This window comes from Urtica dioica, chromosome 12 (assembly GCF_054948205.1).
Source record: "Urtica dioica subsp. dioica isolate 48M chromosome 12, U.dioica_male_clone48M_v1_H2, whole genome shotgun sequence".
Lineage (NCBI taxonomy): Eukaryota > Viridiplantae > Streptophyta > Magnoliopsida > Rosales > Urticaceae > Urtica > Urtica dioica.
In genome coordinates, this window is record NC_142767.1 from 17218424 (window position 1) to 17245045 (window position 26622).

General features: G+C 32.8%; 1 protein-coding gene across 2 annotated transcripts; it reads right to left on the minus strand.

Moving 5' to 3' along the window:
- Positions 1–489: 489 nt before the first annotated feature.
- FER4 (ferritin 4) lies at positions 490–2572 on the minus strand. 2 transcript variants are annotated; one of them, XM_089604330.1, is made up of 8 exons: positions 2163–2572; positions 1958–2041; positions 1805–1865; positions 1612–1699; positions 1115–1176; positions 952–1005; positions 805–868; positions 490–689 (listed from the first exon to the last, which is right to left on the minus strand). In XM_089604330.1, exons 1-8 carry the CDS (start codon positions 2456–2458, stop codon positions 637–639), a joined length of 762 nt encoding a protein of 253 aa, XP_089460456.1. In that variant the 5' UTR covers positions 2459–2572; the 3' UTR covers positions 490–636. The 2 variants fall into 2 exon arrangements, with proteins under 2 accessions (XP_089460456.1, XP_089460455.1); XM_089604329.1 differs by having other exon boundaries at positions 952–1017; positions 2163–2571.
- Positions 2573–26622: the final 24050 nt, after the last annotated feature.

The following is a 26622-nucleotide window of genomic DNA, read 5'->3' on the forward strand; positions in this document are numbered from 1 at the left end:
GACCTTGAAAGCTGGAAAGCTTGTTGCTGTAATTTTGAGGTTTTTACTCTAAATTTTTTTAGGTTTAACCCTATGATACAATTGTGTGTTAAAAAACATGTGCTATATGATGATACAACAGACCAACCCCCATAGGAAATTCCCCCTTGAAGATATTCTGTTGATAACATTTGAAAATTAAATGACAACGTCTGTGATATGTCATACTAATACGCAGAAAGTACGTGGCATGTACACCCTCTCAATACACGAGGATTAAAAGTCTCCCAATTCCACAATTACGTATTCTGATAGATTGTATGACCCGGAAGCAGCCAATTATCAAGTGATATACGTCTCCTTTAAACGCGTCACGGAACCAAGTAGTCAAATTACACAGAAACTCAACTTAGGTAATAGTGTAGTGGACAAGCTTTGAAGACCAATCCACAACCACAAATAACAACAAGACAAAAGCAATAGATTTCGCAGCGATGGGGGTATTAACAATGAAAAGAAACAGGATCTGCCTTTTGATTATCTCAGTCTAACATCGATCCATATGTCTTTTAGTGGATCTACCAATATGCCTTAAAGAAAAACCACACACACAGTAGAGAGAAGGAAAAAGAAAAAAAAGGGAATTCAGACTCTACTTCAAGCGGCCACTGCATCTTCCTTGAGCAGCATCTGATCGAAGTGCCAAACTCCTGGAAATTTAAACAAACACAGAACCGCGATTTAGAGTTAATGACATCGAGAATCGATTCAAACATAAGCTTTTTTTTTTGTGTGTGTGTGTGTTAAAAGAACATATAGTAGTACCGTGGCCTTTCCCAACTCTCCTCAGCTGGGCAACATATTCAGAGATCTGCTTGATGGACTCCACCTAGAGAAGGATCAAAGTCCGCTTTTTATAATTTAAATCCCATCTCCATCGAGAAAGACAGTAAGGAGGAATAAGGATTTTACCTGCTCGGTCAGATATTCGCTCTCGACGAAATCAGCAAGTTGGACATCATTGTTCTGGTCCGCAACCTGATAGTCAAATATCAAATGTCCCATACTTCATGATAATGATATTGCTTTGTAATGTAGTAGAGTATGAAAAAAAAAAGTGGCAAATGTCTCTTACACTGTGCAAGTGAAGCAGCTTCTCATTTGTCAGCTTCTCCAGAGAAAGCGCAAGCTCCATTGCTGAGGTAAAAGTGAATTGTAAAAACATTGAATAGAATGGAACAAAACTCAATCATGTGATCAATCATATAGCGGATGCAATATGTGTGAAGATTTATTCAACGTTCCATATAGCATTTATTTAATTCATTTCAACCACTTCTCTCTCAACAAGTGGACACAATTAACATGGTTAATGGATGCTAATGTAACATCGTGCTTAATGTTAGCAATTAATATCAATTTACTTCACCAACTTTTAGTCCCAATCCTTATCCTTATTTTCTCAAAAGAAAAGTCAGTATCACAATTACATTTCATTTCAAAGAATCACCTAGGAACATGAGAAAAATCAAATTGAGATCAGCTGTGTGCTTGAAAATACAGGATCCAAACAATAATCACAAGTTTATCAATACAAAATAAATAAGAATCCGGTCAAATAAACACACTAACCGTATAAAGCATCTCCTTTCTCAGCATGATCAAACTCAGAGAGAGGCATCAATATCGACTGCAATTTCACCTTCCCACCCCTCAGGTTCTGTAACATCAATCAACAAAAAGTCACAATCTATTTTTCTTCTTTCGAAATCATCAGAAGATGAAATAAATCAAATACGCAAGATAACGATGCGAACACAAGGACCTGATATTCCATTAATTTCTCAGCATGCTCTCTCTCTTCTTCACTCGATTCCTTGAAGAACCTGCAACAAGAAATAAGAAACCAGTAAATATCCAAAAAGCTTGACTAGAATATTAAAAAATATCAAGAATTCAGGAATTCAAAATGTATTACTTAGCCAGGCCTTTGAGCGCGACGTTGTCTCTGTCGAAGTAGGCATACATGGCGTGGTAAACATACGAGACGTTGTATTCCACACTGAAAAACAGAATCAGTTTTTTCAAGGCAGAAATGATCAGAGAAATGAATTGTAATAACGTTCAAGAAAACACACGAAACTATACGAAGGAAAAAGAAACGAGACAGAACAAAAACCTACTTGATTTGCTCGTTAATGGCGGCTTCGCATTCGTCTTTGTACTTCTGGCGAGCGATGGAGGCCTGAGGCAAGGTTGGAACGAGTTCAAGCTCCTTCTTCACCTCCTCAAACGGCTCGAAGACCACGCCGGTCATAGGACGGTGGTTCGACCCGCTCTTCGACGCCGAAACCGCGAATCCGACTCTCTCCGGCGAGAATCGCAGGGTCGAGTACATAGACATCGGCGAGTTCAGAGCCGACAGCAGATTTTCCCGGCCGACGAGGGAATTAGAAGCCATGGAAGCTTTGAGAAGCATGGTGATTCGTTCGAGAGAGATACACAAACAGACAGGTATGTTTACAGAGAGAGAGAGAGAGAGAGAAGGGTCGAGAATTTGGAACAAAGAAGGAGATTGAAGAAGGAGATGTGAGGAAATAACAGAGGGAGTGAGTGAATAAAAGGGGCTTGTGGTGAGGATAGAGATGGATTGTAAGCCGTCTGATAATGTGACACGTGGAGGGTAGAGATTAGGTAGTGGGGAACGGAGTGTGGCGAGCTCGTGGCTAGCTAAGTGTGGAAGGAATCTCTGTGGAAATATCTGAATGAGTCTGAACTTTCTTATCTTTAAAATTTAAATTTGTGATTTTCTTTTTGTTGTTTTCTTTTTTCCTATTTTAAAATGACCACGAAAGAAAGACGACAAAATTTTTTCTTTTTTGAAATATGGCAAAGACGACAAAAGTTGGCACTCTGAGCCCTGAGGTCCGTCCACTTAGGTGACTTTGTGAAAACATTTAATTATTATATTCCCCGAGTTAATTAGATTTAGTCAAGTATTGCTATAAAAGTTTATGAGATTGTTTAAACTTTGTATCATGGCCTGGTGTAAAATATAAAGTTCAATAGATGTATGATTAGATTACCACTCTATTGATATATTCCTTCTTTAATTATTATAGACGCGTGTCACGACCAAAACTAAAAGAGATCGTAACATAATAATAAACAAAAGTTTTTACTTTCACTATTTTATGGTATAATAATATGTGCTTTTATTACAATTGTGAATCAGATCCGCCAATACGAATAAAGCTTCGTTCTTATTTTAGATATAACCATAAAACACTAATAATAGTGGTAACAGAATTGTCGATCGTTGAAACTTTAAATAGATTTCAAAGATTATGCTATTTATCAATGAGAAATTTTGTAAACGGATTACGAACCAACAACTCGTGATTAATATAAGGTAAAAAAAGAAAGTGAATTACATGGGTGCAAATTGCCTTTCTTTGCGTGAATATTTGTATTATCACTAAGCTCGAGAGATTCAGGGGATATGATTTGAGAATAAATAAATTTATTTAGGCCCTAGTGGTTGATAAAACGGATTATCTGGGAGATAAGACTTTTATCGTCGGCAAAAGTAATTGATTACTGTTTTTGTTTTATTTTTATTTTTTTCATTTCGTTTTTTTTTAGGGAAATGGCCGGATGTAGTAGTGTTTTCAATGATTTGGACCAAAATATAAGGTAGCATGTTTTTGGACACTTTTAGTAATGTTTTGAGGAGAGATAATAGTTTGATACCGGGTTTGCCCTTTAATTTGTAATTTTGTTCATTCAAGCCCCCAAACCAAAACTTGCTCAATAATACGGTCTTGTTTATTGTGCCATGTACAGCTCTCTCTCTCTCTCTCTCTCTCTCTCTCTCTCTCTCTCCTCTCTATTTCTCTGCGTGTGAAGGACGTTTCATCTTCCTTTCATCATCCTCCATGAGCTGCGTGTCTATGAAGTGAAGCTCATCTCTCCGGCCACCTCATCCTCGTCTAAAAGTAAGCTTCTTTCGGTCAACGTCATCGTCGTCTTCTCTCCTCTCTTTTTGTTTCTGGGTTTTCGTTCATCCTCGTCGGGTTTCTGAGTTTCTGGGTTTCGGAGAACATGTTTGTTCAACGTCATCTTCGTGCATCTTAAAAGAAAGCTTTTTTTCGTCGGTCATCTTTGTTTTCGTGTGCTTGTTGTCTGGGTTTTAGGTCTTTGTCGTTCTGGGTTTGTTGGTGCCATTACCCGCCGTCTCTGTGTTGTTTGTTTCTGGGTTTGTTTGTGTGTTGTTCTTTGTGTTTTTGGACGTTTGAGTTTTTTTCGCGTTCTTGAATTGTAGACATACATGTCTACAGTCTCTGAAATTGTAGACTGTCCATGTTATACGTCGTTATTGTAATTGTAGATATACATGTCTACAATTCTTGTAAATGTGGACATATCGGTGTACACCTTCAGCTGTTGTAAACTAATACGTTTATTACAACTGAAGTTGTAGACCTATATGTCTACAATTACAAGAATTGTAGACATGTATATCTACAATTGGGTAATTGTAGATATACATGTATACAAATAGTCTCATTGTAGACATTTAATTTTTTTCATACACGATAATAACAATCAGATATGCGTTTTTGCTATGCAGGAATGTCAGTTGTAACAATTGTAGATATTATAGATCTACAGTTACTACAACTGTAGACGTCGATATCTACAATTGTTGTTAACTGTAGACTTATAAGTCTACCGTTTATTACAGTTTTTATTACAATTATACATATCAAGGGGAATTGGCGGCATAAATCATCAAACTCTTTCTCTGGACTCAATGAGAAAAATAATTTGAAATCCCTAAATAAGAAAAGGACCCCAAATTGCTTCTTATTTCTCTCGTCTGCTTAACTTCAAGTCGCGATCTTGCAGTCATGTGAGAGCTTTGCTACTGTGGCATTCCTGTTCGCGAGTGCGCTTCGTGGACAATTTTGAATCCTGGAAGGAGGTTCCACGGTTGCATCACAAAAAAGGTAATCTCTCGAATCACGATTGTGAATCGCGTCTTTGTTTTCGCCAAAAAGTCACCTCTTTGTGTTTGTTTTCTCAGGATGATGGTGGGTGCGGGTATTTCAAATGGATAGACCCAGAAATGTGCTATAGATCGAAGCAAATCATTCCCGGTTTGCTGAGGAGGAAAAACATGTTAGAATCCGAGAATGCGGGACTTCGAATTCAAATTTTCAAGCTGAAGATGGCTCTGTTCGTTGTCATTGTCATTGTTGTAGTTTTTTACATGCTCTGAATAAGTTTGGTTAGTCAGATAATAGCTGCTCGAATCAGATTTTAAGGTATCTGTTTTAAGGGTTTTGTAATGATGTAATGAAGATGATTTCAATGCAATGCAATGACAATTTTTGGTTTGAACTGATATTTTTGAAGTGTTATGGTGGTGATGAATTTACAATGTTATATTTCAGTGAGACAGGGTTAATGATAAAATTGAATTATTATAGTTGTATGTCTTTTTTACGTCTTGAATGCATTACATGATAGAAGTTGTTCAAATTGTAGACATCATTGTCTACAATTAAACTGATTGTAGACATTTATGTCTACAATTGTGGTGATTGTAGACATTTAATGTCTACAATCAGTTCAAATTGTAGATATGTATGTCTACAATCATCACAATTGTAGACATCACTGTACACATCTGTAGACACAGCCATAACAAAACAAGAGCATACTGAAGCCATACAGTCATAATAAAAAAAACAAAAACATACGAAAATATATAGCAATGTTTAGGCATTCAAACTTCAAATTGTCATACAAAACCATACAAAAATATAAAACATAGTTTTAAAAGTAACTTCATAGTTTGAGATTGGAGTTCATGTAAACATAAAAATCCCAGCCCAAAGATGTCGGAAACTCGTCGTCAGATTCGTAGCCGGTCGCAAGTTTCACCGCCACATGGTCTCCTCAAACTTGTCCAATGCGCCGAAGAACATGAAGTTGTGGTCCACAATCTCTTCTTCGGGGACAAATCTTACAAATCCCTGCATATGTAAAAAAAAAACATAAAACTCTACAAACAGTCCTCATATCACCAGAACTATATCTACACAAACATGTAATTGTAGACATTTATAATTATAGTCACTAGACATAAACATCTACAATTCTAGTGACTATAGCTATATATGTCTACAACATAAATTATAACCTATGAAATCTTCAACACACAGAAAATGCAAATAAAAGAATTCTACAATCACATAAATAATAACCCAAATTCAGCTTTGCATGCCATCAAAAAGTTACCCAAAATGCTCAAAGTGAAGAAATGTACCTCATTTATAGTTGCTTTTCGTTTTCGGAGCTCAAATGGCGATGTCTCATCTTAATTTGATGCCGACAATTTAGTGACTAGTTTTGGTTTCTTCACTCGACGAGACGTTGTTGGCTTCTTGGCGGAAGACTTTTTCGCTGGAGAGACTTTTCTTCAGCGGCGTCGGACCTTTCTTCGCCGTCCTCGAATTCTTCCGAACCGGCGCGCATTTTTTGACCGTCATTTTCTGCAATCTAGCGTTTGAAAAAAGGTGATTCGTAGAGATTTGAAAGAATAATGAAGATTAGAAACGAACCTGAGATATTTAGGAGAGATTAGCAACGAACCTGGAGATTTCGACGATGTGGATGAGGATTTCCGCGATTTCGACGAAGTGGGTGAGGGTTTTAGAGAGAGAAAGAGTCGGAGGAGAGATGAGAGAGCGTGAACCAAGAAGATGAAAATGAGTTTCATTTGAGTTTTGAAATATTAACTGACGCTATTGTTTAATGAGGTATTTTTAAAACAAAAAATAAAGACAAGGGCAAATATGTACTTGCTCACTTAAGCAACTACTTAAAGTGTCCAAAACAAGAAACTCTATATTTTGGTCCAAACTATTGAAAACACTACTACATCCGGCCATTTCCCTTTTTTTTAGGCTTAGTAAGTAGGTGTGATGTGCAAGCTGTGTGTCGGTCTCTTTTAATTTTGTCAATGGAATAAAATGCTGAAATCTAAGTAAGAAATATTTTGGACCTTAATTTGAGAAAAGATTCACAGTATACTAAGCCTATTTTTTTTTAAATTTTTTTTTTATTTTTTATCAAATACTAATTGGCCAAATTAGAGCAAGTGGAGGCATTTATAGGTGATTTCTTTGAGCAATCATGTCCGTCTAATCAGATTTTTATGGGCCTTTGAAATTTTAATCGGGCCTTATGAAAATTCCGGTTTCAAATGACCCAGAAGATTTCGGTTCGACACTACTATAAATTCGACTAAACTCGATTTGTACACTCCGTTCCGTTTAATGTTGGTGCTGTTCATAAATAATTAAAAACAATGATATTAAAATTTAAAAATAAAATAAACTCTAATACTCGGGAAAAATAATTACGTGAACATAATTGAATGGTACCATATACCGAAACATAATTCTAGTTCTATTTTGGGGCTGATTCAGTGCAGTTTCGAAAGCCCACATTAAGCAATGAGAGTAATTTATGTTTCACATGTTTTGTGTATAGTTGTCATTCAACGTTATAATTGGGATAAATTACATATTTTCCCCCTAAACTTTAACACTAATAACGATTCACCCATTGATGTCTGAAAAGTTGCAAAACTGACCTTGTAATCCTACATCGTAACAAACATGATCGTTCTGTTAAAATTTGTTTAACGGTGTTAAACAATTAAGGGTAAAAATGTATTTTCATTTTTGCCTTCTTTTTATTATTATTATTCTGTTCAAAAAATTAAAATTAAAAAATAAAATGTTTTTTTTTATAATAATTATTATCTCTCATAATATATATATATATATATGTATATTTATTACATAGAGAAATTTGTTTAATGCTTTTAATTTGACGCTTACAACTTATTACGTCCTATTCCTTTAATTATTTGGAATAAAAACATTTAAATTTATTTTCTTAAAACAACATTTCTCTCTCTCTCTCTCTCTCTCTCTCTCTCTCTCTCTCTCTCTCTCTCTCTCTCTCTCTCTCTCTCTCTCTCTCTTCTTCGTCTCATTTTCTTCAGTTCAAAGGAAACACGACGGAAGGCCTCGATTTTGTGCTGTCCGGTGGAAAGCTTCAGAACTGAAGAACCCACGACGTGCTCGCTCTCTATTGCCTTCCCCTAATCGTTATGATTGCCTTTGTCACCCAAACCATCCTCGCCCAATTGAGCTTAGCAACAATCAACACATCCCATCCGTCGCTCGACTTGACCTTTTCAGTGCCTCTGCCAATGACTCTCGCTCCTCCTCCGGCTATTCTGGCATCAAAAAATGAAATCATAAACACAACCTCGTCCAAAAATCATCACCGTCGGATCTGGCTGATCGTCACCGTCGTCGTTGCTCCGAAAGGCCTCACCCTTGTCCTCATCGGTCGGAGCCCGAGAAGCTTTGCGAAGTCTCCGAATGGATTCTCGGAAATGACTTATTTGTCTCTCAAAGGCAACAAGATCGCAGCCAACATGAGTTTTTCCATCGATCTATTTCCCAATCAAACTCCGCTCAAACTCGAATCGGTCTCCGGCGCAACAAAACCTAATCCCCATAATTCCATTACTCTTATAATTTTTTTTTTTTTTTTATCAATTAGCACCAATCTTTCGCAAACGAATCAATAAAAAAAACAATGAATTCATACGAATCATAATTTTCTTGCTGGCTTGCCCTATTTGGTGTTTAGGGTGGAGAAGAAGAAGAGCAAGACAAAGAGGAAGTAAATAAAATTAATTATTTTTATTTGACTTTTAATGAGGGTATTTAGGTATTAACAAAAAAATTAAGTGAAAATCTGACTAAAACGTGATTCATGATTGGATGTCCGTCAACAAAATTTGACAGAAGGACTATATTCGTTGCAATGTAAGATTATAGGGTCGGTTTTGCAACTTTTCAGACATCGAGGGATGAATCGTTATTGGTGTTAAAGTTGAGGGGGGAAATATATAATTTATCCTTATAATTGTCTTCTATATTTATTTTAATTAAAAGTAAATTAAATTTAATTTATAAGAGATTGAAATAAATTCTCTCTTAAAATACAACACGAAGCTAAAATTTTGAAATAAGGAAGCTAACTCGAGAAAGTTGAAATAAAAAGTCCTTTTGAAAATTATCTAAAGGTGTATGAAAGTGGAAAATGTGGGTATCATACAAGTCCACCAGAATGATGACAACCATAATCCCGATCCACAAGTACGCATTCTCGAAACGAAGGAGTTGATGTAGATCTAGTATTGAGTGACAAAAAAGTGGGTGTAACTTCTCATGGATCTTCAAATAACTGTGACACTGATGTTTTTCATGGTCGGGTTGGTATTGTTTTTCATGATGATTGTCTTGTGATGGTGATATTGCTGCGGATTACGTTATGACTCTTGGACTATTGAACATAGCTATCATTGTAAGAATCTTTTACGCATATTAAAGGTGTTCTAACCACATGAACATGCAAAAGCGGAAGCGAAAATGATCGAGTTACCTCCGACCATTGTTGTGTTTTCCAACGAGTTTTGGACTCCGACTCCGGCGAGTTATTTCGAAGATCTTCTATGCTCTCGCTCTCACCCTGAGATAATATTGGTTTTCTGAATGTGTGAGTGAGCTTAAGGACCCCAAAATCTTTTTTATTTATAGGCTCCAAACCATCAATAGAGAATATTACGATCGTAAGGATTACGATTTGATTTCGGGCATTAATATAAGCGCGATTTGATTAGAATCAATGAGTTAATTATCATATATATGGACTATAATAAGTGATGATTATTTCCATATTAATTAATTAATTATGTATATGGAAAAAAAATCTTACATTCTCTCACTTGGTCCATATATAACCCAATGCTCACATCAAAAGAAACAAAATATATGCATCATGGCGATAGATTCTCTATGAGCGACTATTATCTTCCATGTATTACTATATATCATGTCACTCGACTTTATAGCCCTTTATCCTTTAGTGAATAAACCATATGTTTATTAGAGGTCCACTTAAACGACATTTCTCGTTAAATTAAAATGAATGTGCACAACCATATGATAAAATATCAAATTGAAATAAGAGTTTATAAAAAATAAAGGTATTGTACAACCAAAGCTTATATCATGGAACCAAGTCTCATGCTTTCTACACGATTCTTAAATTTTTTTGGTGGCATGCCTTAAGTTAAAGGATCGACAATCATCAAATCAGTGCTAAAGTGTTGGATGACCACTTTGTCATCTTTAACACATTCTGTTATGGCTAGATACTTGATGTCGATGTGCTTGCTTTGACTTTCACTTTTGTTATTTTTAGCCATAAAAACAACAGTGAATTGTCACAGTAACTTTAGTGGCCTAGAAATAGAGTCGACAACTCTAAGCAAAAATATGAAAACTCTTCAATCAAACACCATGTAATATAGTTTCAAAACAATATACGAACTTTGCCTATTCTATAGTGGAAGTAGCAGTCAATGTTTGATTTGTGCTTCTTGATAGATGCGTTTTATACGTGTTAAACTCCTATTTTTGTGAATTGAATTTCACGCGTTCTCGAGTGATTTTTAGTGGTTTAATGTATTTGTGAGTGATTTATAGGTTTGAGAGAGTATTTTGGTGTTAAGGATTTAATCGGAGCAAGTCAATATGATTCATATATTTTTGGGAAACTTCAAGCAAAATAAGAAACACGGCGTTCTCTTCTTCACGATTTTGAGATTTTGAATTGAAGATTTTAGATGATCCAGTTTTAGAATCGGATTGAGCTTTCTCTTAGCTTTCCAAAACATGCTTATTTGTGAAAATCGGGCGATTCAAAATCCAGTTTTAGTTTATTTTGCTTTTCTGTTACTCTCGTATTCATGAACTGAAACCCTTAAGCGTGATGACTTAGCTTTGCTTGAATATGGTTGTGGATTCGTGTTTATTTAATTGAAGTATTTTACTGTTCATCTTCTCTACCGCTTGAATCAATTATGTTCTTAATGCTTGTATGAGGTTAGCTACCTCGTTCATGAATTTTAGGATTGTTTAGTTGCTTGAGAGAGAATTAGATAATCGTGCATAAGGATTAGTTCATCGTAGTACATTCCGAAGTTAGAGATAGTTAGGCTGCTACGGAGTCTTGTGTACACTCTTGTAGGGTTTGAGATCGAGAGAAAAAACCTGGTATTGACATAAGTTGTTAGATGCTCGAAAGAGATTTAGCGATAATTACGTGTGTGAGTGTGATTAGTGAAGACAGAGAAACGAAAAATAGTGCGTAATTCTAGGATTCTCTACCATAAGAGAGTGTTGCAAAGCCTTTGCTCTTGCCTTCTGCACATCCATTCACCCATGTTTATTTCTTGTTTTATTTATTTTCTTCATATGAGTTAATAATCACCATTGTTTTCTTAAGTTCAATTCGTTGCTAGCTTGTTCAGCTTCGGTTAAGCAAAGTCCTTGTGGGATCGACTTACAAACTTTTTACTTGATCGACTATGTGCACTTGCGTACGAAAATACCACAACACTTCTCCAAGACACGGCTCCGTCAGCTAGCATAAAAACATATTCTGAAGTAGATTTTCTTGAATCCATGCAGCCAGCGAAGTCAGCGTCAGAGTAACCAAATACATCCAATTCATCGGTCCGTATGAACATAAGCATGTAATTACGTGTTCCTTGAAAGTATCTCACAACCTTCTTGCAGCTTTCCAGGGTCAAGACCTGGGTTATTTTGATATGTGCCAAATACTCCAACAACATATGCAATGTCAGGTTTGGTACAAACCTGAGCATACATAAGGCTTCCTACAACGGAAGCATATGGAATATCATTCATTTGTTCTCGTTCAATGTCATTCTTTACATTGATCCAAGCTTTCATGATAGGAGCTATACTTGGTGAACAGTTTTTCATCCGAAATCTCTCTAGAACTTTGTTGATACAAGTCTCTTGAGACAAACCCAAAATGCCTCGTGATCTTTCCCTATGGAACTTAATGCCAATGCCATAAGATTGTTAGGAATATTGCCCACTAGAAGATGATGATTACAAAATAAGATAAGAATTTACTTTATTAGCACCATATGATTAGTGGATTGAGGTCTGATAACATTCAGAATCAATAACAACTATCATTCATAGTCTCTGTATCAAACTGAATCGCATGCTGGGCATCCGAGATCGGGGGTGAACTAAAACTTGGTCGATGACTGATATGCGCCTGGAAAGCCTTATCTAAACTCATATATGTAGAACATGAGTGAATGTTGATCACTCAGTGGGAGCATTATACACTTGTAGAATGTGTACGACCAGGTATAACGGAACAAATTAACCTATCTCGATATGGGCAGAACCTGGAGGGTCATGATCACGTACTGATTAAATCAGTGGACACTCGTTACGATGAGTAAATATAATTCTAGTATCAAAGTTGGGTTCAGTTATGGATTACACGATAGAGTATTGTAAGGGACTAGACAATTCAATTAGAAAAGAAAATGGAATATTTTGTCTTTTATCGAGATTGTTAAGCTTCAACTACTAGGTCCATCATCCCCGATTCGGCTTCGATAAAGGCGGATAAGAAAGTTAATATAATAGTATGTATTTTTATTATAATCTCACTTGTTGTAATAGTGATTGACAGCATTAAATTCCAAAAATGGTATTTTGGGAATTAAATAAATAATTATGGCGATGTTGTTTATTTGTTGCTAGATCAAGTAAATAAACTTTATATTTATAGTTGAACAAGTAAATATGTGTTAAATATGTTTAAATCTATTGGGCCTTGAAAAATCAAAAATTTGGGCCTCCCTACACACTAGTAGGCGATTTTTGTAGCTGGTGTGCCAACCACTATTTTTTCTGTTTTTTTGTTCCTAAAATATAGGAGAATAAATATGAGATATGATTTTCCTATATTTTCTCCTAATATTTAGGCTAAGTATAAGCAGAATATTTAGGAGAATATATTTTCCTAAATTTTCTCAACAACAAATATTTTATACTATTGTATAAAATAAAATCTTAGATACTGATCCAAGGGCTGAGATTTAATCTATTAGTGTGAACACAATAAAATGAAATAATATCTTTTAGAATATTCAGGAATATTCTATAAAGATATCTTTTAAACTGCTATAAATAGAGGGCTGATGTGAAGCAAAATTTAACCTAATCTAAACAGATAAAAACGCCCACAAGTCTCTTATTGTGGCCGTGTGCTTGCTTCTCCTTCCTCCCCTCGGAATTGCTTCAATTCCATTCTTAGAAATAAAAGAGAAAGATCGGAAACATCATGTTTCCAGATCTAGTGAGATATAACGAAGCCCAATCTTTTGTCTTATCTTCCTCGAAGATTATGTTTTGGAAGACTTTGATGTCATCACATCGAGTCCTTGAAGGATGAGTTTTCTTAAACTCGTCTTTTATCTGATATGGTTGCTTGAAGAAGTTTTTTATGTTTAATTAATTAAGTAATCTAGATATTTTTTAATAACCATGTTAATAATTAGCTCATGTTAGTGTAATTATTATTATTCGCATTTAATTGGTTATTTAAGGTGCAATAATCACCAACAAATATGCCTCACCCATATCTTTCACATCAAAGTTCTTTGAAAGAAATTGTTTAACCTCGTACATCATTCCATTATCATTAGTTGCTAGAAAAGTATCATCCACATATATAAAACAAGAAAACATATCTTACTTCCATTAACCTTTTGGTATATACATTGATCCATGACATTCTCTTCAAAACCAAATGAAGTGATGACATCATAGAACCTTAAATACTATTGGCGGGAGCTTGATTCAGACCGCAAATGGATTTATTAAGTTTGCAGACTAAATGCTCACCATCACTAGAGGAGAATCTTTCAGGTTGATTCACGTAAACCTCTTCCTCTAGATCTCCGTTAAGAAAGACCGTTTCACATCCATTTGATGTAGCACAAAATCAAAGTGAGCTATTAATGCCATAATCGTGGGAAGAGTCTTTCTTTGATACATGAGAAAATGTATCTGTGTAATCAATTTCTTCTATTTGAGTAAGCCATTTGGCTATAAATCTTGCCCTATGTCTCTCGATGTTGCCTTATGAGTCTCTCTTTGTTTTAAAGACCTATTTGCATTTCCTCAACCATGGCTTTGTACCATAAGTTAGATTATTTAGAACTTACAACTTGTGAAAATGTTTCAGGTTCATTATCGGCTCCAATATTGCAATCTATTTATTGCAAATACATTTCATTATCACTAGGGATATTGCTGATCTTCTAACTCTAGTAGATCTTCTTTATTTTTCTTCATCATTCTCTCGAGGATCTTGTTGTCCAATCGGTTATTCGATTGGTTGTTCAACATCGTGATCAACAACTTGATCTAAAGGATCAAAATTATTAGCTTATGGAATTTCAACATCCGGTTGTCTTACTCACGATCAAGCTTGAGAAGTATGTATGATAATCTGTCTATCACTTGAACTAGAAGGTTGAGCTTCATTCTCATCAAATGCAGAGACTGAGTCATGCAGTTGATCAGTCCCACTAATCAATTCATCCTCAAGAAATTTTGCATTTTTTTATTCCACATTTCTAGTAATGTGAGATTTACAGTAGAATCTATAACTTTTAGACTTTTTGGCATATTCAATGACATACCCACTAATAATCATAGGGTCTAGTAAAGCTATTCGGCACGGTTCACGATCCGAAACGATCCACTCACGGATTGACACGTGGCACAGAACATCCACGTGTCAATCCGTGAGTGGATCGTTTTCGGATCGTGAATCGTGCCGAAAATCTTTTCCCATTTTCTTTTCATGTGGATTATAAAATTTCACTTCGGACGGACATCCCCAAACGCGTATATGTTGCTAACTGGGTTTCCAATTTTTGAATAACTTAAAAGGCGTCTTTGAAACAACCTTGGTTGGAACTCGGTTTAATATATTCACAGTCGTCTTTAGTGCATTAGTCCACAAGTATTGAGGAAGTTTTGTGTTAATCATCATCCTTCTCATGTCCATTAAAGTTTGATTTCTTCTTTCTGATACACAATTCTAGTTCGGAATACCAGACATAGTGTATTGGGCATGTCTTCTTTCTTAGTGTATTGGACATAGTGTATTGGGCATGTCTTCTTTCTGATACACAATTCTAGTTCAGAATACCAGAGATACACAATTCTTTCTGATACACCTGAGCCAAATCAAGTTCTTGAAGATAATTTGAAAATGGCTCAGGTGCTTGTCAATTCTTAGTGTATCTCTCACAATATTATCCACCTTTATCTGATCTCATTATCTTGATTTGTTTACCACATTGTTTCTCTACTTCAGCCTTTAAAACTTTAAAGGCTCCTAAAGCTCCGTGTGTATAATTTCTAACACCTTAGTACTTCTCTTTGCACTCTTTTTAGACTTATTGGTTTGCTTTCCCTTAATGCAATCTACACAAATCTCAAAGTCAGTAAAATCAAGAGCACTAATTACTGGGGCAGAGTGAACAAATGAAGTAAACGAGAAAGGTTTCTGACGTATCAACTTCCAAACTCTTTAATTGAGTTGCAATATCCCTCATGTGCATGATATGATCACCCATGCCTCATATCCCAGTAAGCTTCATGGATGAGAATTGCATAATAAGGGTACTTGACAAAGCCTTATCTGAACTTGCAAATTGTCCGTCTATCGCTTTCACTAAGAGACGAACATTGTCATATTGCTCAATAGAAACCCCTAATCCCAATATATATTTTGATCTACATGAACTTAACGCAGAGACGATTCGATCGTTCCCACTTTTCATAGAGATCAACCTAATCTGGGGCACTGTTTGCAGTGATTGCTGGAGGTTCAAGCTCTCTCCTTGCAGACCTTAAAGTTGTCCTCTTTGAGTTTGGGAACATCGCATTTAATATTAGAATAACTAACATGTTGACTAACTGTAATTACCGAAATTAAACATGCTAATTAAAATTTGTATTGAAGAAAATAGCTATATCATGTGTTATCAATGTAAAAACATATTTTTACTTAATGAATCTAGAGACATAAAACTTGTATATTGGCTAAAGTTCTTAATCCATTAGATTCACACGATCATGATATAATTTTATAATGCATGTGGGTGAATTAAAAAATATAATTTTATATTTTATCGTAATTAATCCTACAAATATTATAAAATTCATGTGGGTAGATTCCATGATATATCAAATTAAAGATGCCGTGATCTTAATTCTAAATATATAATCTAGATTAATTAACGATGTTGTGGCTAATCTCTAATTAATTAAAATCATATCAACCACTATACAATAAGGTGACTACTCTCTAATTAATTAAAATCATATCAACCACTATACAATAAGTAAAATTACATTATGCTAACTACTATTTTACTAAATGTTATATGTAGATTATTGATAATAAGATATAATCATTAAACATATAACTTCTAAATAAATAGCACATCAACACAATAAAAATTAAGACTAAACATTTGCATATAATCCTTAAAGCAAATAAAATGAACAACATCACTTATTTATTTATATAATTAAAAACATATACTAAATATAAATGAAAAATTACACGGACTAAACCACTTGAAACGTTGGTATTGCAATCTAGCCAACGTTTCATTTAAGTTTCAAATGTAACCACAAATAATGACATAACTTTATTAGTCATTTAACAAATTACTACATTAACCTTTATTAAAATCGACTGAACATAAATATGTAGCCAACGTTTTGTTCGTAACCAAATAATAGCAGCTTTAATACACGTTAACTTGATTTATTCCATAATATTTTCTTTCATTTTTTAGTCCAATTAGTTGCGATATCAAGTTTTTTTTTTAGTTAATTTCAGTTTATTTGATTTCTATGATTTATATTACATAAGGGTATTTATGATTTTCTAACCGTTTATTTATGTAAATGAGATTACAAAATTTATCAAATATTGACTATATCGTTAAAATCATGTTTGAAATGGGATACGTCACAAGATTACCCTAAATAAATAGTTATATGCATTAATCATCAAAAGAGCACACCAAACTAAATTTGTACTGTATCACTGTAAATGCATGCATAACGTAAACAACATATTAGTATACATCAAAATTGTCACAGCATGTAAATGGTATACTGCATCGGTCCCTTCAAGGCTTCAACACAGTATAAAAAACCAAACCCAATTAAATTGTAAAACAGACTCAATATGATGGACTTAAAAAGAAGCCCAATATAATTATAACCTCTCAGATAACTGAAACGACGACTATAGCATATTCAACAGTATATATCCTATAAACGACAATATATTACCAAAACGACATCAAAGTTTATTCTAAAATAAAAACAACATGTCGTTTAACGTCGTCGTCTTCACCCAACAGCCCATAATATGACCCGCAAACCCATTTAAAAAATCCGACGGTTTCTCCATCATTTCTCCATAATTTTCAACTTTTCATGATTTTAAGGCCCAGAATTAAAAAAAAAAAAAAAACTATTTTGGAAAATTTTACGGATTGGATTTTTCAAAGTCAAAACAACGAAAAACATGAAAATTAAAAAAAAAAAAAAGTTGCGAAAACCAATAACACCATAAAGAACAAGGATAAATGGAGAGAATTACAAGGAACACTCTTCAGAGTATTACAATTAAAAGACACACTCTCCAAAGTCTATCAAGTCATAGGTTAAGATATCATATTTATGTGTTCTACACAAACATGTTTGAATATTTGGTAATAAAAATTAACACATGTATACTAGGTTGGATAAGTACTATGACTGAGAGCTGAGCGTATTAGAGTGAGGATGACAATCATGAATGAGTCGACCATGTCCATTTCTTCTTGTAGACATAACATGGATCGAATGATATCTTAATTTGACTTCATTCAAGATTAGGAGCCAAGGTTCATATCTTGTTTGTTATTCTTTCAATAACTTTCGCTGAAAGTTCTCCAATAGTATTCGGGCCTTGAGTTACGCAATGCTTCGCATATCCATTCCATAAGTTTTAAATAAATCATTTGAGTACCATTAACTCAATTAGAGAAAAACCTTTAGGTAATTACTTAGTAAATCAATTGAACATTTGCTTGTTGGAATCTTGATCTTTTCTTCGAAGCACTTACGTTAATTTATTTATCTCGGCCAATAATAATTTTGTTTAGTGCATGTATATAAAATTAGATTCATAAAATTAAAGGGAGAGATTAAAATAGTAGCCAAATTATTGATTTATTTAGGGAAATAACCAATTATAATTACAATTCTAAAAAAATGCCCTTATCCCTTTATCCTTACAGTACCATTTCTTTGACGAGCAATCGTAAGTCCAGATTTCCAGACCCCAGTGAGAGCTTTCTCTCTCCATATGTAAACTCTACGCCAGTCCTGCGATTCAATTTTTTTTTCTTTTTTTTTTAATCGGTTTATTCAATTCAAGAAAAAGAAACTCATTTGATTGGGAGAGAATCTTCCAAAGAGTCCATAGACGCCGGAGAACCTCCGCGAAACTTACTCTCGGTTTCGTCGTCGTTCGACGAGGATTTCTCAACCTCGTCGTCGCTCAAACTTTTGATCGAGGACGAAACATCCGACTCGGCATTTTCCGGCGATTCGATCTCAGATCTGTGCTCGGAGAAGAGCCGCGACGGCGATTTCACGGCGTCGAACGTGGTGGATCCGCCGATCAGAACCTGCATAGAAATCTCTGCCAAAGCTTTTTTCACTTAGCCTTCGTCAATGCAACAACATTCGGGTCTCATGGACACAAAGTGTCTCATCAATCTCAAATCTTTTTTTTGGGTGTTTTATAGATAGAAATTAAAATAAAAATGTTCGAAAGTAGCTTCGTTATTCTTCTTCTTCTTCCGAAATTGATCATCGTGTTCGCTTCTGCAATCCAGTTTGGCCACAGTTAATTCGATTAATTGTCACAATCAATCCAATTAGAATTAACTGTGACGAACCTCTTTCAAAAACGATCTCGAACATCAGAAGGTAACGCGGTTGAGTCGATCCGGCCGTTTGAAGGTCACAAGTCCAATTTTGTGTATTAAATGTGATAGTTAATTAACTATTATGATCCTCCTCCGGAAACGATCTCGAACATCGACGAGTCCTGCGATTGCTTTGATCCGGCCGTTTGAAGGTCGCACGGCGAGTTCTGCATATTAAATGTGATAGTTAATCGGATTTATTGTGAAGGTTAATCGAATTACTTTTGTGTGGATTAATCATAGACTATTTCTAGGGTTTAGAGAGTGGTGAATTTGAAAAGTTAAAGTCTATCTGAGGTGTTCGAAGAGATTTTAAGGTCGTCGAATTGAAATCTCGAGAATGACTTCGTTTCTTTTTGGAGAATGATTGTGTTTGGAGAATGGTTTCATGTTTAGGGGTATAATAGATTATATGTTATTGTTTATTAGTGAATTGAGCTAATTGTCCAATTAAAGTAATAGTCGGACTATTATTTTAAAAAAATGAGTTAATATGGGTTAGATAACTACTCCGGACAATATAAATTCCAATAAATTATTTATACACAATATCGTTAACATGGTTTAGTTGAAGACATTCATAATATATCCATTAATATATGAGCTCTTGCCTTAACATTACCACACATATGTTGTCATCAATGGTTTATAGTAATTAGTTTATCAACATTATGTATTCATTTGTCCAGGATTGCTTACCCTTACCCTCCACTAATCAATACTTGCCTCCGTGCAACCGAATAAGTTTTGTCGAGGATGTGAGTTTATATTATTTATTGCTAATGTAGTTTTTACATAAATGACTATTGGCATTGTATATACAATTCCGTCATTACAATCTATACACTAGAACCTTCACCAGATATTGAAGTATTAACACTTAGAAAAAAATTATAATAATAGAGGATTTCTAATCTAAGCGAATCTAAATTTACTATACATAGATTTAGTTTGGCATAGTTTATTAAGTCTATTTTCACCTTTTTTATAGTTAAATCATATTTAAATATTTAGTAAAACTACTTTTTTTTAAAAAAATTGTAAAGTGTTTTTTTAATATTTTAACTAAAAAACTAAAAATTATATTTTGAAGCTTTTTGTACGTAAATTTTGCATTTGGTTTATACTTTCTCTCTCCCGACTCTTTTATTCTCTTATATTAACTTTTAATTCTACTTATCTTTATATGCTTTTATCAAATAATTTTTTTGATGTCACAAAAATTTATAATTTTCTTTTTATAATCTATAGACACACTCACTTTAATATATTTTTAATGTACATAAGAACATCTTATAATTGTTATTAATTACATTTTACATAAATAATTATTAATTACAAATATTAAAATTAATTTTAACAAGCACTAAATCTGCTTCTGCTAACAGATAAAGTATTTTATAACAGTTAACCAAATACATGTCCGCTTATATTCTACAGCAGAATCTAAAAGCATTTTTGTTAAAAGCACAACAATGCCAAATGGAGCCATAGTGTACTACTATACATAGCGTAAGAAATGTAACTTCTAGTCATGTTGGTCTTTATAGGTATGATTGTGCAAAGTTAGGAACCTCAAAGAATGTCTTTATCTTTAGGGATTATTCATAAACTATAAACTATGACCTTTTAAATACTTTAGGAGCAAAATCTAATAAGTTAAAATTAATCCAAAAGTATGATTTCCTTATATGAGTTGGTATAAAAATACCTTTATTGAAATATTTTTATATTTTCTTTTGTATTTACGTATGTTATTTACTTAATGATCACAAAAGAAAAGTTAGAGATCATTTTTTGTTCGCTCTGTGAAGTTATAAAAAAAGGTCCATTAGGAATAGCCAACTTAACCTTTTGACATTGCTAAATAGCCAACGTTCGGTAAATAGCCATTTTCATGTATTTATAGACGTAAATCTTAGATAAATAGTTATTTCCATATATTAGGTCACACCATCATTTACGGTTATTTACCTAAGATTTACCGAACGTTGGCTACTTAGCAATGTCAAACGTTTAAGTTGGCTATTTTCCTAATTTTTTTATAACAAAAAAAGTTGGAAAATCTGGAAATAAAAAAAATGGCTTGAAGAATTTGAAAATTCGTTTGAAGATTTATTGACATTTTGTCTTTATATTGACATGAATGTCAATAAATCTTCAAACGATTCTGGAAAATTTTGTAAATATTTGTTGACATCGTTGTCAATAAATTTATGGATGCCAATAAATCTTCAACACAATGTCAATAAATCTTCAAAGAATTTTACATAATCGTTTGAAGATTTATTGATATTCATGTTAATAAGTCTCCAAACGAATTTCCAGATTTTTCAAAACAAATTTTTTTGTTCCAGATTTTCAAAAATATTAGGTATATACGAGGCTTTGGAGGGAGTGGAATCATGAAGCACGTTGATATGGACATAAAATCGCTCTCTATCTTCTTCTTCTTCTTCTTCTTCTTCTTCTTCTTCTTCTTCTTCTTCTTCTTCTTTATTTTTTGTTCTTCTCCACCAAAAATACCATAACAAACCCAAACCCTAAAGTTTCATGACCAATAAACTTATATCCTCGCCTGTAAATGGAGAGAGGCTCGAAACAATATTGATTTCAGATGTGTAGTTATTGATATTCGTTTGGTTTTCTTGGAATTTTGAATCCACCTCCAAATTTTCCAAGTTTTCAAACAAACAAAATAATTCGTAAAGTCGACAATGTCAATAAATCAGATAGATTATTGACGATCATGTAAATGATCTAGGAAAAAAAAAAGGATATTTCATTGAGGGTAGTTTTGTATCAATAAATATAAAGAAATTATATTTTTGGATTAATTTTGATATATTAGATTTTGATCTAAAAATATTGAGGATGTCTTAGTTTAAGAATAACCCCATTATCTTTACGAAACAACCATGACTTGCACAGAAAAGGTCAAGGGCTTCCTAAATAAAAACAATAATGCTGGACATTTGAGTGCCTTTAAGGTATACTTTTCAAAGTTAATGGTCTTTTAAAAGAGTTTTTTTTATATCAGTTATGTAATAATGATTGTATAATACATTATGTTCGCAATCAAATACTTTTGGAAAATTGCCAAAAGTAGAACTAAATTAAGGCCAATTTCTATTTTCCTACTTTTTTTAAAAATTTAACAAATTAGGACCGGTCAAAAAAAGTCAAATGAGAGATACACAAAATTCTACCTATTATACCATCATACTAATTACCAACCTAAAATCTTCTCCAATAAAATCTCTTATTTTTTTCTATTTCTTTCTATTTTCCCGCTTAGCCCATCGAGAAAAAGAAATTTTTTTTTTTACTAGTCCTAGTTTGGTAAATTTTTGAAAAAAGTAGGAAAATGGAAATATCCCTTATTTAGTCCTAGTTAAGGAAATATCCCAATACTTTTGAACGCAACAATGTTATGGGCCTAGTAGAAAGGTATATATTGAGCCCAGTTGTTCCAACAAGTTATAGCCCACTATCCAATAAGTTATAGCCCACCAACAATATTATGGGCCTAGTAGAAAGGCATATAATGTTATCCCTAAAGTTAATTGTGTGTAAACAATTCATTGTTACAAAATTTAATAATACGACAAATAGCTACAATTCTACGAAATCGATGCTAGGATATTTTTTCTTATTAAATTTAGCTAATGATAATTTAATATTTTCTTTCATTCTACTTGTGTTAATTATTAATAAAATAGTTATTTAAAGGTATTTGTGTGTAAGCTATTCATTGTCAAAATTAGTATTATGACAAATAGGTACATATCTATCAAATCGATGCAAGGATATTTTTTCTTATTAAATTTATAGCTAATGATCAAAATAGAGCTAATATAAATTATAATAACGTAAGGATTGTTTATGTTAAAAGAATACTAATGAGTTTCAGAAGGAAGATAATATTTCTTGAGGGAAATAAATACAAAAATAATAACATTAGTATATAAATGTTGTTCTGTTGAGCAGCGAGAGTACCAATATGCGACAGGAAAAATATATGTAGTTAACTAAAACCAAAATATGCAATTACCATGTTGTTATCAAAAGAAGGAAAAAAAACACAAACAAGCAATGCATTAAATGCAAAAGTGAATCTTCATGTCCACGATGCTCATTTAATGCCTCTCCTTGAAGCTCTCATGTTTCTCCTTGTGACATGGTGAAGATGTCTGTTTTTTTTCTCGTAGTTTATTGCAATTCTTAGAATTTTTTACACACTAAAACCAAACAAACCAAAACCCCAAGCTTAACATGTCTTAGGGTTTTCAATTACAAAATTCAAGCTTATCGACCACATTTTTGAGAATCGAAATACATCCGAAGTGAAAATTTTCATTAATTTTCAAGCCAGAATAAAAATAGAATAGAGGTGAAAATTTTCAAGCAACGTAAATAATGCATGTATCTAATTTTTGTCTGTCTACATATACGCATTGTTGACGTGGCTATGTAATTTTTAGGGCACAGGACAAAAACATATACAAGATGGAAGGAAGGTGTTTTTATTTTATTTTATATATATATTGGAAAAAGTGAAAAAGAAGCATAGAATCATGTGAAAGTGAAAGGCATCAAATGCAAGGAGTGACTTCGGTGGTTTCTAAAAATCCAACAAATTTATAAGATTTGATCTTCCTCTCGGAATTGTACTCAATTTTAATAATCCGTGCAGTAAATGGATGTCAGTACTTAAAATTAGTTATTTGTGTGGAGGCACACACTCCACTTTTTGTCTTCTTTCTCTTCATTCACAGTGACTCACTGTACTTTATTTATGAGAAGAAAGACTCATTAAATAAAGGATAATATACAAACATTAGCTTTGGCTGTGCATTATGATCTCATTTGGAGAATAAATTAAGTCATTGAAACATGAAGACATATTTTGATATGACTTGATTAATGATTATCAAGCAAATGAATTTTTTAAGTAGTGGTGAAGCACATACTCTTAAATTTTGAAAATTAGAATTTTTTCATCTGATTTTATTTTATTTTATAATTTTTATATTTTTAAAATACAATTATATGATTTATCATATATGTTTCGTTAAATAATATTTTTCTTACACGCTCCTACAAGATTCAGAATAATTCAATTTAGTCCACGACTGCAATTTAGAATAAATAGTGTCAAAACACTTGGTCACATATATTATAGATCTCATAAGTAATTTTAGCCAATATATATATATATATATATATTTTTTTACCAAAACTACTGTGACAAAAAGTTTTTAAGAAATCTCATATGCTGTAATACAGTTGCTTATTAACCAAAATTTAACTGAAATGTCATTTGGTCAAACAAACAAAACTTCTAAGACTAAAAAAAAGTCGTCGATCATTCTTTTTGTAGTTCCATTTCTCTCAAATAAACGATCGAATGATCTCAACATTGCAGAATTCTATTCACTTTTTTTTACTCAACATGCATGTGTCAAATTAAACATAGCTAATTATTCTGATTTGTTTGTATATAGCACTCTAAACATTTAGAACTTTGCTTAAACAAAAAATGACTCCTTCGTACTGTCATGTAAACATTTTGCTCGTTTCTAAAATAAAATAAATGGAAAGATTTTGCGCACATTATTTATAAGTACTCATTTTTGTTTAATTGGACCGAATAAAACAATGACCATTATAAAGTTGTCCAACAAACGCAGTCCTACGTGGATTTTATTGGTCAGATGTCAAAATCTGTTATATTGCGCACACGTTCACAAACACTTTATATAATTACGTTGTGTGTGTTTGTGAGTAATTATGACGAGATATCATATCTTATGCTCTTCTATGATGTTAATAATACCGTCAATGCTTTTTCACAATATCCATGGTTCATGAGCTGCCACGACTAGATTTACGACCCTCATTTATTGTATTTGTATATAATCATAATGTAAGAAGTCCATTTTTTTTTATTCACGGGCATTAATCTATCAAACACTGAAGTTAGAAGGAATCGCTTGCAATGCTCTAATTGAAATCTAGAAAATACGTTGTAAAAAAAAACTATAGAAAATAAAAATGTTAGAGAAAATATTATAAAATAAAAAATCTATTATTTTGTATTTGAAAGTAATAGAAAATGAAAAATATTACTATTTCTTTTACTGGTCATAATGTTATTTTTCTGTATAGCTCTTAATTTTTTCTCTCTTTAAACTCAATTTCTTATAAAAAAAATGTAAAAGAATAAAAATATTAACCATGACCATGAAGGTCACCATTTAATAGAATAAGATACGAAGTCGAGGGATTTTTTTCTCTTTAAACTCGATTCTTATAAAAAAAAAATGTAAAAGAATAAAAATAGTAACCATGACCAAGGTCACCATTTAATAGAATAAGATACAAAGTCGATGAATTATTTCTCTTTTAACAATTTTCCAACTCTATTTAATTATTAAATATGTCTTATAGATGAAGACTAATTCTTAGTTAACGCAGCCAATGGTTTTGAAAGTGGAAACAAAAATCCCAGTTCGGATTTTCTTCCAATGATAGAAAACGATGCTTGATATAATTGTTTTTCTTAGCGTCATAAAGCTAATATAGTAGCAATATATGTGCATGCATATAACCTATAATAGATTTAATGTCGGTACTCGGTATACATATATTAGAGTGGTTAAATGTTAAATCCTTCGATTTTTGCACGACAATACACAGTGCCAAAGTGGAAAAAAGTTGTTTTCTTGTGGCCATTCGAAACTTCTTATTATTTACTTCAAGAATTTGTATATATACATAAATTACTTTTTTTTTTGTAGACCATTCACATCTTGGAAGTATCGCCGAATAATTAAGTAGTCAAGATTTCTGACCATTTGGTGATCTTATCAATAATATTGGTCAAATTTGAACTGACCGATCATGCATATATATATATTCTTTCTCTTAAACATAATGAGAGATTACACGTATTTGTGTTCACGTGGATAATCTTTCGTAGGCCCACAAGCATTGACGATGTCGATCCACTTCTCTTGGTCACATATTATTAATTGGTTAGTGATTTGCTCATAGTCACAAGCCGAGACATAATCATAGAGCTGATATTTTTCATTAGAGAAATCTTCTAGTTTATGACGTTTGAATGTGTTTTTGTAAGATAATATTATATTCACATGGTAGCAAGCATGCTGTTTTTAATATTTAATATTCATAATTATACAAAAAAATTCAACAAATTTAGAACAATATTGAAGGAAAATAAAAACCGACAGTCACAGAATTTTAGTTTAATATATATATATATATATATATATATATATATATATATATATATATAGCAAGCATGCTGTTTTTAATATTTAATTTTCATAATTATACAAAAAAATTCAACAAATTTAGAACATTGAAGGAAAATAAAAACCGACAGCCACAGAATTTTAGTTTAATATATATATATATATATATATATATATATATATATATATATAACCAATCAAATTTAAAAAAGAAATAGAATATCTCATAATTAGGATTATTAATTAATAACTCATAATTACCAACATACATATTTT

Excerpts from the sequence above, each read along its gene's own strand:
- FER4 (XM_089604329.1), bottom strand. The coding sequence starts at position 2,458 with ATGCTTCTCAAAGCTTCCATGGCTTCTAATTCCCTCGTCGGCCGGGAA. Across the intron at positions 2,042-2,162 it reads GCCATTAACGAGCAAATCAA|TGTGGAATACAACGTCTCGT; the intron begins GTAGGTTTTTGT and ends TCTGTTTTTCAG. Across the intron at positions 690-804 it reads GAGAGTTGGGAAAGGCCACG|GAGTTTGGCACTTCGATCAG; the intron begins GTACTACTATAT and ends TTAAATTTCCAG.